This window comes from Cervus canadensis, chromosome 29 (assembly GCF_019320065.1).
Source record: "Cervus canadensis isolate Bull #8, Minnesota chromosome 29, ASM1932006v1, whole genome shotgun sequence".
NCBI classification, from domain to species: domain Eukaryota; kingdom Metazoa; phylum Chordata; class Mammalia; order Artiodactyla; family Cervidae; genus Cervus; species Cervus canadensis.
The window spans coordinates 17,177,703-17,189,958 of NC_057414.1; the positions used below are offsets into that span (position 1 = coordinate 17,177,703).

A 12,256-nucleotide genomic window follows, 5' to 3' on the forward strand; every position below is an offset into this window, starting at 1 on the left:
AGTTACTTGAAGACTAGTTTGATCCTTTGGAGGATTGTTTTTAAGTTCTTTTATGGAGATTCTAAAGTAATTCTAGTTCTAAATCATTCTCATCTCAAAGGTGTATCCTTGTTATTACTGAGGTCATGCCACTGATAGAACTTGAATGAGTTACATCCCTTTGTGAGCTCTGTAAATTGTCTTAGAACTTTCTGGTTATTTTCTTTTTCTTGGAAGTTATTCTTGGCAAACTCCATAAGAGTTTTACTCTGTACATTTACAAATTGATATTTAGCCATACTTCAAGGGATCCTTGTACATATTTTTCTAGAATGCTTTCTTTTTGCATACCTCCATTCCCAGTGGGACTCTAGCCAATAAATTCTAGCTTTCTTGACCTCTCCTTAATCTTCTCTTCTTCTTTTCATTTCAGTACTGTAGCTGGGTACTTATTAGATGCTCCGCTCCTTGCGCCATGGGCTTCCCTGGTGGTGCTAGTGGTAAAGAACCCACCTGCCAATGTAGGAGATGCACGAGCTCAGGTTTGATTCCTGAGTCAGGAAGATCCCCTGGAGGAGGGCATGGCAACCCATTCTGGTATTCTTGCCTGGAGAATCCCATGGACAGAGGAGCCTGCTGGGCTACAGTTCATAGGGTTTCAAAGAGTGAGACCCAACTTGAATCGACTTATCATGCATGTCCACCTTGCCCTATGCCACATTCCAGTATTTACCTGCAAGATGGAAGCTTGGGTAATGGTAAAGCCTATTTCATTTGTTTGCCTTTTCTCAGAAATAATTATACTATGCTCCCCATTGTCCACTTCCTACAAAAGTTAATTCTCTTGTCCAGTTTTCTAGTTGTTTATGGGGAGGGGACTAGGTCTCAATCCTGTTACTCCTTAATGATCATTACAGAGTTCTCATCATGTATATTTTAATCATAAAGAAAGAGAGATTTTCATAAAAACAGATTCTTCAAGGCAAATAGCTGGTAACAGAAGTTTTCAGATAATAAACTTTTCTAATGATGCCATCTGATATGAGAATCTAGGACCAGAAATACTCAGGGCAGTTGCCAGTTGGGAAATGAGTCAGGAAAACATAGGAAGACTGTGTAGGTGCCTGCTTAGTATGGTTCTAGGGACTTCAGGACCTTGCCGCATTCACTTCTCACTTACCTTACTCTCAGATGACTGCTCTACCTATTATTTTCTAGATCCATAAATTCCCTGGATAGGAAGGCTACTCTTCCACCATAGCTAATAGACTTATTGGAGCTTTCCTGGTAGCTCAGACGGTAGTCAGCCTGCAGTGCAGGAAACCCAGGTTTGATACTTGGGTCAGGAAGATCCCCTGGAAGAGGGCATGGCAAGTCACTGCAATATTCTTGCCTGGAGAATCCCCCTAGACAGAGGAGCCTGGCGGGATCCAGTCTATGGGTTCACAGAGAGTCAGACAGGACTGAGCAACTAAGCACAGCGCAACAGGCTTGTTGGACATTACAGAAGATTGCTTCCTTGGGCAGAAAAATGTCAGTATCAAAGTATAAATTCCTGTACTTAATCCTCTGCTAAGACAAGGGAGGGAGTAAGGAACCTAGTAAGACTTGTGAGCTTGATAGGCTTTCTGAGAACCCTGTCTGCCAGAGTGGCTGAATTCAGCCTATCCACCTCTTTCGCTCTTCTCCCCCTCTGCCTGCAGTTATGATCGTGTGCCTTTTCTCATGCATGACTCTGACCTGAGAAGAACAACCAATATCAAGGAGGTCCTGCCAAATGCCTCCTTGACACACCCTTCCTTATTTGATTGGGATTTCCTGTCGACTCTGAATGCAGGCAAATGGTTTTCACAAGCTCTGGTAAGACACATTCTCCACTTGAAGAAACCTGCCTTGAACTCCCTCTTCTGTATGAGGTCATGTGCTGCTCCTGGAGATAAAGCCTTTAGATGAGGATAGGCAAGTGTGCACACAATTTCATCCCAGTTTGGTAGCGTGACTATAGTTAGAATTCGCAGGAATGTTATTCCAGTAATGTAGTCAGTCTAATTGCTGCTGGAAATTCTGCAAACAAGCCTTAAACTTATTCTTGTTATTTACTTCCTTTTTATCCAAGAATTTCTTGAACTTAGGGCTTCCCTGGTGGCTCAGATGGTAAAAAATCTGCCCGCAATGTGGGAGACCCGAGTTTGATTCCTGGCAGTGTTTAAAAAACAAGTTAGAGAATTTAGAATTATCCTGAATAGAAAGTCAGATTTACATCTGATAAAAGTCAAGCCTGCCTTCTGAAAATAGTTAAAGGAAAGCAACTTACATTTTCCAGGTTATCATGTCTACAGGGAATCCATGTGACCTAGGTTTCACCAATCAGATATACTCATTTTCAGTCTGATTTTGACAACAAACACCTGAGCAGGGCAGACAGCAGGCACTCATATTGCTGGTACCTATGGCAGCAGAGCTACAACAGTTAGAGGTCAGCTGTGGTAATGGCTTTCCTATCAGGTAGTTGTGAAGTAAATCTTCAGGGACTTTTGATTATATACTAGATGGAATGGAATTTATTTATATTTGATGTTAATCCTGAAGACCGATTTGACCCTTTGTCATGTTAAAAGTGAAAAGTAAAGACTTACATCAAGAAATATACTTATCCACTTAAAATTCTTTCAACAAGTGTTACTGTAAGGGATAGCTGAACATTGATTTGTAATGATTGTATCACCTCAGAATACTTATTCTCTTATGAGTACGTAGCCTATAAAAGCTGTTTCCGTGTGAGAAATAAAGGGATACATCTGATATTCCAGGTTTCTGTGTGTATGTAGGCTCTGTATATGTCTCATCATACATGAATAAATAGAAACATACAGACTAGAGAGACTCCATTAGTATGTACAATATATATTGGTTTAATTAGCCATGGGCTAAGTCACTTCATTTGTATCTGACTCTTTGTGACCTTTTGGACTGTAGCCCTCCAGGCTCCTCTGCCAATGGGATTTTCTAGTCAAGAACACCATACATTGGAAGGCAGATTCAACAACTGAACCTCCATGAAAGTCCCCCAGGCAAGAATACTGGAGTTGGTTGCCATTTCCTCCTCCAGGGGATCTTCCCGACCCAGGGTTCAGGAAGAAACCCACATCTCTTAAATCTCCTGCTTCAGCAGATGGGTTCCTTACCACTAGTGCCGCCTATGGAAGCCCTGATAACCATAGGTAATGTTTTGGCAAGTATGTATTCCAAATGAGAAGGCTGTTAGAATATTTGTTGTGTAATTTATGGTTTGTAAAAGTCTTACTTACTATAAGTGGTGGGATAGGATATGTTATTTTAGTAATGTTATCTGTATGTTTTAGGATTAATAGTTTTATTTTATCTAGGTGGTGTGTTTGCAAGTGTTTAGTTATACCTTTAGTCTGGTTACTGAAGAGTATTCTGAAACCTTGACTTCAAATATGATTATCTAGGGGGCTTTATTTTTAGGTTTGTTGGTAGAGCTTGCTTTGCTTGCATGCTGTGTGGTCAGAAGTAGTCAAAGTGGTGTTGGCACATTATTTAAAAGGTTTGTAAGATTGGATAATTTTTCAGAGCAAAGAAATTCTTTCATTTGCGAAGGTTTTTCTGGGTTCTCTTTTTTGGTTGGGTATAGTTATGGATTGATGGTGGTGGTGAGTTGATTATTATCTGACAGTAAAGTTATTATTCTTGAGACTACTTGTGAAAATTAAATAGTTTGATCTATAGTGAAATAAAAATAGATATAGAAGTTCTGGGAATTGTCCCTGGAAGATCAACTGATCTGTTTGAGGGCTTCCTTGGTGATTCAGTGGTAAAGAGTCTGCCTGCAGTGCAGGAGACTCAAGTTCAATCCCTGGGTCTGGAAGATCCCCTAGAGAAGGAAATGGCAACCCACTCCAGTATTCTTGCCTGGAAAATCCCATGGACAGAGGAGCCTGGCAGGCTACAGTCCATGGGGTCGCAAGGAGTCGGGCACAACTTATATTTATTGGTATAGTTATTATTCTTGAGATTGCTTGTGAAAATTAGCCTGATCTGTAATGGTTTTTCTAGTAGTCATGTGTGGTTTTTCCGGTAGTCATGAATATTCATTTCAAGGACTGATGCTGAAGCTGAAACTCCAATACTTTGGCCACCTGATGCGAAGAACTGACTCATTGGAAAAGACCTGGATGCTGGGAAAGTTTGAAGGCAGGAGGAGAAGGGGATGGCAGAGGATGAGATGGTTGGATGGCATCACCGACTCAATGGACATGAGTTTGAGCAAGCTCTGGGAGTTGGTGATGGACAGGAGAGCCTGGTGTGCTGCAGTCCACAGGGTCACAAAGAGTCAGACATGACTGAGTGACTAAACTGAACTGAATAATGAAATAAAAAGAGATACAGAAGTTCTGCAAATTGTCCCTGGAAGATCAGCTGAGTTCTTATTTTACTAGTAAAGCCAACATTTCTGTGGAGCATTTTTATATCCTTTTGTGAAAATATAAATCTCTAAAGTTGTTCAGTTGCTAAGTCATGTCTGACTTTTTGTGACCCCATGGACTGCAGCACACCAGGCTTTCCTGTCCTTCACCATCTCCCGGAGGTTGCTCCAACTCATGTCCATTGAGTCAGTGATGCCATCCAAACATCTCGTCCTCTGTCGCCCCCTTCTCCTGCCCTCAATCTTCCCCAGCACCAGGGACTTTTCCAGTGAATCATCTCTTTGAATCAGGTGTCCAAAGTATTGGAGTTTCAGCTTCAGCATCAGTCCTTCCAATGAACCTTAAGGGTTGATTTCCTTTAAGATTGATTGATTTGATCTCCTTGCAGTCCAAGGGACTTTCAGAGGTCTAGCACCACAGTTCAAAAGCTTCAACCTCAAAAAATCTCAAAAGTATAAAAATGTAATTCTCATGCATATAGTGAGCAGATTATAATTTTATTTAACACATTAATGAAATAAGCAGAACGACACTTAAAAGAAGTAAGAACTCAATATGCCTATAGTCAGAGCAACAAAGAAATGCTGAAATCACATTGTTAAGTTGGATACAAACCTAGTATGTTACCTTGTTAATATACTGTATGGCAATGAAGACATACTTTTGGAGTTATCTTTTTTATAAAAAATCATGTACATCTCTATTGGACAAAAATAATTTCCACTTTTATTAGTTGTCTACAAGTCACCATCTAACTTTACATAGTCTGACCCTAATCAGTAGAACATGGTAATTCAAAGAAAGGTACATTTTCTTAAGAGTCAGATGACCCTTAGGTGTGCTTGTTAAACATTGTGTTACCATGATATTATCTTTTGCCTTACTGCTAAGTTTTGAATAATTAAGTCTCCTCTTGGGATCATTAATAACTTCTGTAGAGTAGAGACTGGTCTCATTGTGATTTTGCATCATGTGGCTTCATTAACTCACATCGGTGTCGTTAAAACAGTCACTTAACACACATAAGGTTCCTTGTTAGCTCTAGAGTCAGATCTGACTCTAGCAAATCTAGAGTCAGATCATATTAGACAACTGCTCAGGCCACTTAAATTAGGTTCCATCACAAAGTTTATAAAGCGTCTAGAATTTTATTTTTAGCAGTCTCTATTATTCCAGAGGTCTTTTTATCACTATTATTTACAAACTAAATTCATTTATGCCAGGTTTCACCTCTGCACTTACAAATGTGGACAAATTCCTCTCTCCTTTTCTTGCAAGTCGGTGGCTTTCTTACTATTTGTAATGCTGGGACAGTGTACAACAATGGACATGAAACAGTTTGCCTAGGAAGGCTGGTAGGCATTGGTCCAAATACCAATTTTATCTGTGTCCTTAGTGGGGACTGGGGACTTGCCATATCATACTGAATGAAATGTATTCTCAAATATCATCCATTAGGCATGGCTTTGATTATGCAATCAATTTGTCCAGTTATATCCCAGTGAAAGGACAGATTTTTATTTAAGCTCATGGAAATGACTGCATTGTCATGAGATATAAAGACTCAGTAAAAAGTATTTGTACCTGAATTCTGAGGGATGGTGAAAACAAGATACTATCAATAAATACAAAGAATGTTTTTCACAAGGTAAGAATTAGAGAAAAGTAAAAAAGAGAATGGGTTTTCTCATATGCCCATTAGAAAATAGAATATTAAAAAGAGTACCAATAAAATTCCAAAATGAATAAGCATGATTAGATTGACCTCATCAGTTCATTCAGTCTGGCATGGGTAATGTCCTGCTATGTCTAGGGTTATCAGTGCGCTTCCATGAAGTTAACCGCTTCTACTCTAAAACTTAATCTTTGAAATTCTGCCTCAGTCCTCTGATACAGATGGGTTGGTGTCTGATTGAGATGACAGTGTCAACTTACACTAGGAAGCATTTTCATGAGTTTGTTCTTGGTGTATCAAAAGATAAGAGTGTACAGTCCTTTCAAACAAGATTTTGATTCTAGACTTTCCAGCTTTTGATCTGTATCTTATATAAAAAACCTTCAGACAATCATGGGAAGAAAGAAGAAAGCTCTTGATAACTGAATTGAATCTGTTTTATTATAGCAAACAACAGTGTCAGAAAGGAAAATAAAATACTAATAGAATATATTAATCTATTAGTGTAACTCTTTGTGACCCCATGCACTGTGGCCCGCCAGGCTCCTCTGTCCATGTGATTCTCTAGGCAAGAATACTGGAGGGGGTTGCCATTTATTTCTCCAGGGGTTCTTTCCAACCCAGAGATCAAACCCAGATCTCCCACACTGCAAGCAGATTCTTTACCATCTGAGCCACCAAGGAAGCCTACCTAATAGAATATAATACATAACTATATAGAAGATTTGATCTGTTTCCTTTAGGAGTAAGAACATGTTATAGACCTTGAAAACATTAGCATCTCTCCTGATTCTTCCAGTCCATTCTTTAAAACATAAAAAATTGTCAAACTCTGAAATGTATTTATATTTTTATTTTACCTGCAAAATATTGACTGGGATGATAAAGGTTCCCTTTTTATATTTTACAGCTTCTGCCATATCTTAACTTGTGGGCAGTTTTTATAATAGTGTTGAACCATATATGAAGCATGGATGTATCTACTTCTGGCCATGACAGTGTACAGGTGTTAGCTGTGTCATCTTGCCATAAATAGCTAGAAAACCAGAAAAAATACATGAAATATCCATTCTTAGATGCTGGGCAACAGTCAGTGCAGAGCTGTGAAAGGAAGGAATAATAGAGCATTCTGATTGCCCTCATATTGCGCCTGGAGGCGTGTTCTGGCTGTCATACAGCAGGAGGAACCTAAGCAGAGCGTGGTGGTCCTGTGGAGCTGAGGACAGATTGGTTTTTTTTTTGTTTTTTTTTTTTTAGATAGAGGTGGTGGTAGTTTTGAGGGAGGACTACCCAAAGGAGAGAACTCTCCAGAGAAAGACCTCTGGAAGTCTGTGTGGGGTCTGCTTGAGTATGTTGCTGATATCTAAAAGGCACACAAATAGGGTGAACCTCCCCAAGGCTGGGCAGAGTACTACTAGGGAGCTTTTAGCGGAATCATTCTAAGAGCTCACATAGATCTGGAAAATATTCAAGTTCTAACTAGCCATATTAGAAGACAGGCTTTGTTGGACATACGGGCCTTTAGTAAAAATTCTGGAAAGGTCACACCTCAGCTATAGGGATAAATAAACCCTAGATTAAAGGCTATTAAAATTGCCTTTAGACCTGCTCTAAACAATATCCATTTGATTTGCTAGTAATCGAAATGCTTGCCAAAATTTTTTTATTGCACTTTAAAAGAGACAACAATGTCAGGCCTGTAACAGTATAACAGTCACAGTGTCCAACAGCCAATAATAAAATTTCTTGGCATACAAAAAAGCAGGGAAATGTAGCTTAAAACCAGGAGCAAAACTGCTCATTAAAAGTTCAGAAAAGACAGACTGATAGGGACTTGTAGACAGAAACGGACTTTTAAAAAGCTATTAAAATCTCTAGTTCCAGCCGTGTTGCTGCAAATGGCATTATTCCATTCTTTTTTATGGCTGAGTAATATTGCGTTGTATATATGGACCATATCTTCTTTACTCATTCCTCTGTTGATTGACATTTAGGGACTTAGAGATTGTCATAGTGAGTAAAGTAAGTTAGAGAAAGGTAAGTATCATATGATAGTGCTTTTATACGGAATCTTAAAAAAAGGGGGGTACAAATGAATTTACCTACAAAACAAAAATAGAGTTACAAATGTAGAGAACAAGATTTTAGTTACCAGGGAGTAATGGAGGAGGGATAAATTGGGAGATTGGGATTAACATATATGTACTGCTGCTGCTGCTGCTGCGAAATCGCTTTAGTCGTGCCTGACTCTGTGCGACCCCATAGATGGCAGCCTACCAGGCTCCTCTGTCCCTGGGATTCTCCAGGCAAGAACACTGGAGCAGGTTGCCATTTCCTTCTCCATGCATGAAAGTGAAAAGTGAAAGTGAAGTCGCTCAGTCGTGTCTGACTCTTCGCGACCCCATGGACTGCAGCCTACCAGGCTCCTCCGTCCATGGGATCTTCCAGGCAAGAGTACTGGAGTGGGTTGCCATTGCCTTCTCCCAAATATGCACTACTATATATAAAATAGATAACTAATAAGGACCTTCTGTATAACACAGGGAACTCTACTCAATACTCTGAAGGGCATATATGGGAAAAGATTTAAGAAGGAGTGGATATATGTATATGTATAACTGATAAATGTATGTATAACAGATTCACTTTACACCTGAAACTAACACAACATTGTAAATCTACTATACTCCAATAAATTTTTTGAACCAAATAGTGTTCCTATAACTAACAAACTATAATATTTGCACTTTAAAATTCCCAAGATTTTCATGAGGGATTATTGGTCTACAGTTTTCTTTTCTGATAATGTCATTGTCTGGTTTTGGTGTTATGATAATGCTGACCTCATAAAATGAGTTGAAAATGTTCTGTCCTCTTCTGTTTCTTGGAGGAAGCTGTGTAGAATTGGTGTTATTTCTTCCTGTGTATTTGGTAGAATTCAGCTTTAAACACACTTGAGCCTCAAATTGTCTTGGAAGGTTGTTACGTATAAAGTCAGTTTTATTCATAGATATATGTCCTTCAGGTTATCTCTTCTTCAGTGATTGTTGATAGTTTTTGTCTTTTAAGGACTTAGTCTGTAGCATTAAGTTGTTGAATTTATGGACAGAGTTGTTTATTTTTAGTTATCCTTTTAATGCTTGTGGGACCAGTGATTATATTTCCTCTTTTATCCCTGCTTTTCATAATTTGTAATTCTTTCCTCTTTCTGTTCAGCTGGTTAGAGATATATTAATTGCATTGACATTGTCAAAAGAACTGGAAGATTTCATTGATTACTGCTTTTTGTTGTCAAGTTTCATAGATTTTTACTCAAATCTTTATATTTTGCTTCTTTTGCTGTTTAAAAAATTTATTTATTTTTTTATTGAAGGATAATTGCTTTACAGAATTTTGTTGTTTTCTGTCAAACCTCAACGTGAATCAACCATAGGTATACATATATCCCCTCCCCCCTTTTTTTAAGCTGATTCAAAAAAAATTTTTTTTAAATTTTTTAAAATTTGTTTTAATTGGAGGCTCATTACTTTACAATATTGTGATGGTTTTTGCCATACGTTCATGTGAATCAGCTATGGGTGTACATGTGTTCCCCATCCTGACCCTCCTTCCCACCTCCCTCCCCATCCCATTCCTCATGGTCATCCCAATGCACCAGCCCTGAGCACCCTGTCTCATGCATCGAACCTGGACTGGTGATCTGTTTCACATATGATAATATACATGTTTCAGTGCTATTCTCTCAAGTCATCCCACCCTCGCCTTCTCCCACAGAATGCAAAAGTCTATTCTTTACATCTGTGTCTCCTTTGCTGTCTCACATATAGGGTCATCATTACTGTCTTTCTAAATTCCATATATATGTGTTAATATACTGTATTGGTGTTTTTCTTTCTGACTTACTTCACTCTTTATTATAGGCTCCAGTTTCATTCACCTCATTAGAACTGATTCAAATGCATTCTTTTTAATAGCTGAGTAATATCCCATTGTGTATATGTACCATGGCTTTCTTATCCATTCGTCTGCTGATGGACATCTAGGTTGCTTCCATGTCCTGGCTATTGTAAACAGTGCTGCGATGAACATTGTGGTACATGTGTCTCTTTCAAGCTGGGTCATATGGCAGTTCTATTTCTAGTTTTTTTAAGAAATCTCCACACTGTTTTCCATAGTGGCTGTACTAGTTTGCATTCCCACCAACAGTGTAAGAGGGTTCCCTCTTCTCCACACCCTCTCCAGCATTTATTGCTTGTAGACTTTTGGATAGCAGCCATTCTGACTGGCGTGAAATTACCTCATTGTGGTTTTGATTTGCATATCTCTGATAATGAGTGATGTTGAGCATCTTTTCATGTGTTTGTTAGCCATCTGTATGTCTTCTTTGGAGAAATGTCTGTTTAGTTCTTTGGCCCATTTTTTGACTGGGTCGTATATTTTTCTGGAATTGAGCTGCAGGAATTGCTTGTATATTTTTGAGATTAATTCTTTGTCATTTGCCTCATTTGCTATTATTTTCTCCCATTGTGAAGGCTGTCTTTTCACCTTGTTTACAGTTTCCTTTGTTGTGCAAAAGCTTTTAAGTTTCATTAGGTCCCATTTGTTTATTTTTGCTTTTATTTCCATTACCCTAGGAGGTGGGTCGTAGAGGATCCTGCTGTGATTTATGTCAGAGAGTGTTTTGCCTATGTTTTCCTCTAGGAGTTTTATAGTTTCTGGTCTTAAGTTTATATCTTTAATCCATTTTGAGTTAATTTTTGTGTATGGTGTTAGAAGGTGTTCTAGTTTCATTCTTTTACAGGTGGTTGACCAGTTTTCCCAGCTCCACTCGTTAAAGAGATTGTCTTTTCTCCATTGTATATCTTTGCCTCCTTTGTCAAAGATAAGGTGTCAATAGGTGCGTGGATTTATCTCTGGACTTTCTATTTTGTTCCATTGATCTATGTTTCTGTCTTTGTGCCAGTACCATACCTCCCTTTTGAACTTCCCGCCCATCTCCCTCACCATCCTACCCCTCTAGGTTGATAACAGCCCCTGTTTGAGTTTCCTTAGCCATACAGCAAATTCCCGTTGGCTGTCTATAACATGGACTCTTTTGTTTGCTTTGAGTTTCATTTTTATCTTTTGTTTCTAGTTTGCTGAAGTAGAAACTTAGGTTACTGATTTTAAGTCTTTTTTTCTTTCTATCATAGCATTTATTGTATTTACCTCTAAGCACTGCTTCAGTGGCATCACACAGATTTTGTCATTTATTTATTTATTTTTGGTTGTGGTGGGTTTTCACTGCTGCCCACAGGCTTTCTTTAGTTGCAGTGAGTGGGGGCCGTTCTTCATTGTGGTGTAAGGACTTCTCATTGCGTGACATCTCTTGTTGTGAAACCTAGGTTGTAGGTATGTGAGCTTCAGTAGCTGTGGCCTATGGGCTTTAGTTGCTCCACAGCATGTGGAGTCTTCCTGGACCAGGGATTGAACTCGTGTCCCCCTGCATTGGCAGGCTGATTCCTATCCACCGTAGCACCAAGGTAATCCTTGATATTTTGATATGTTGCATTTTAATTTTTGTTTACTTCTGAATATATAAAAATTTCCCCTTAATCCTTCTCCCTTGACCATGGATAATTTAGAAATGTTTTTTCAAATTTCTAAACATTTGCAGATGTCCCAGAAGTTATTTTCTTGTTATTGATTTCTAGTTTAATCCTGTTCTCATCTGAGTGTTTAGTTTGTGTGATTGCTGTTCTTTCATATCTACTAGAATTCATTTTATTGTCCAGAATATGGCCTGTCTTAATATTCCAAAAGCATATGAGATGAATTTAGGAAATTGTTTTATATATATTAAATCAAGTTGACTAATAATGTTTAGATTGTCTCTCTTCTTGAGAATTTTCTGCCTGTTTTATCCATTACTGAGAGAGGAATAGTGATGTCTTCAACCATACATGTTGATTTATATATATACATATACATACATATATATGTATATGTATATTTGGATCTGTCAGGTCTCCTTCATTTATTTTGAAGTTCTGTTGTTAAGAGCAGACATATGTAGGATTAGGATGTCTCCTTGGCGAATCTGCCTTTTTCATGACAGACTAATGGCCTCCCAAAGAAAGCCATGCCCTGATTCCTGGAAGCAGTAAGTATATTG

General features: G+C 38.5%; 1 protein-coding gene across 1 annotated transcript in view; it reads left to right on the plus strand.

Annotated features, from left to right (window-relative positions):
* The window catches only part of LOC122431392 (glycerophosphodiester phosphodiesterase domain-containing protein 4-like), a 139,777-nt gene that overhangs the window by 54,212 nt on the left and 73,309 nt on the right, over positions 1-12,256 (plus strand). Inside the window, exon 12 of the mRNA XM_043452690.1 lies at positions 1,683-1,839. Within this exon, the coding sequence (XP_043308625.1) occupies positions 1,683-1,839 (157 nt within the window). The remainder of the gene's footprint in view (positions 1-1,682; positions 1,840-12,256) is intronic.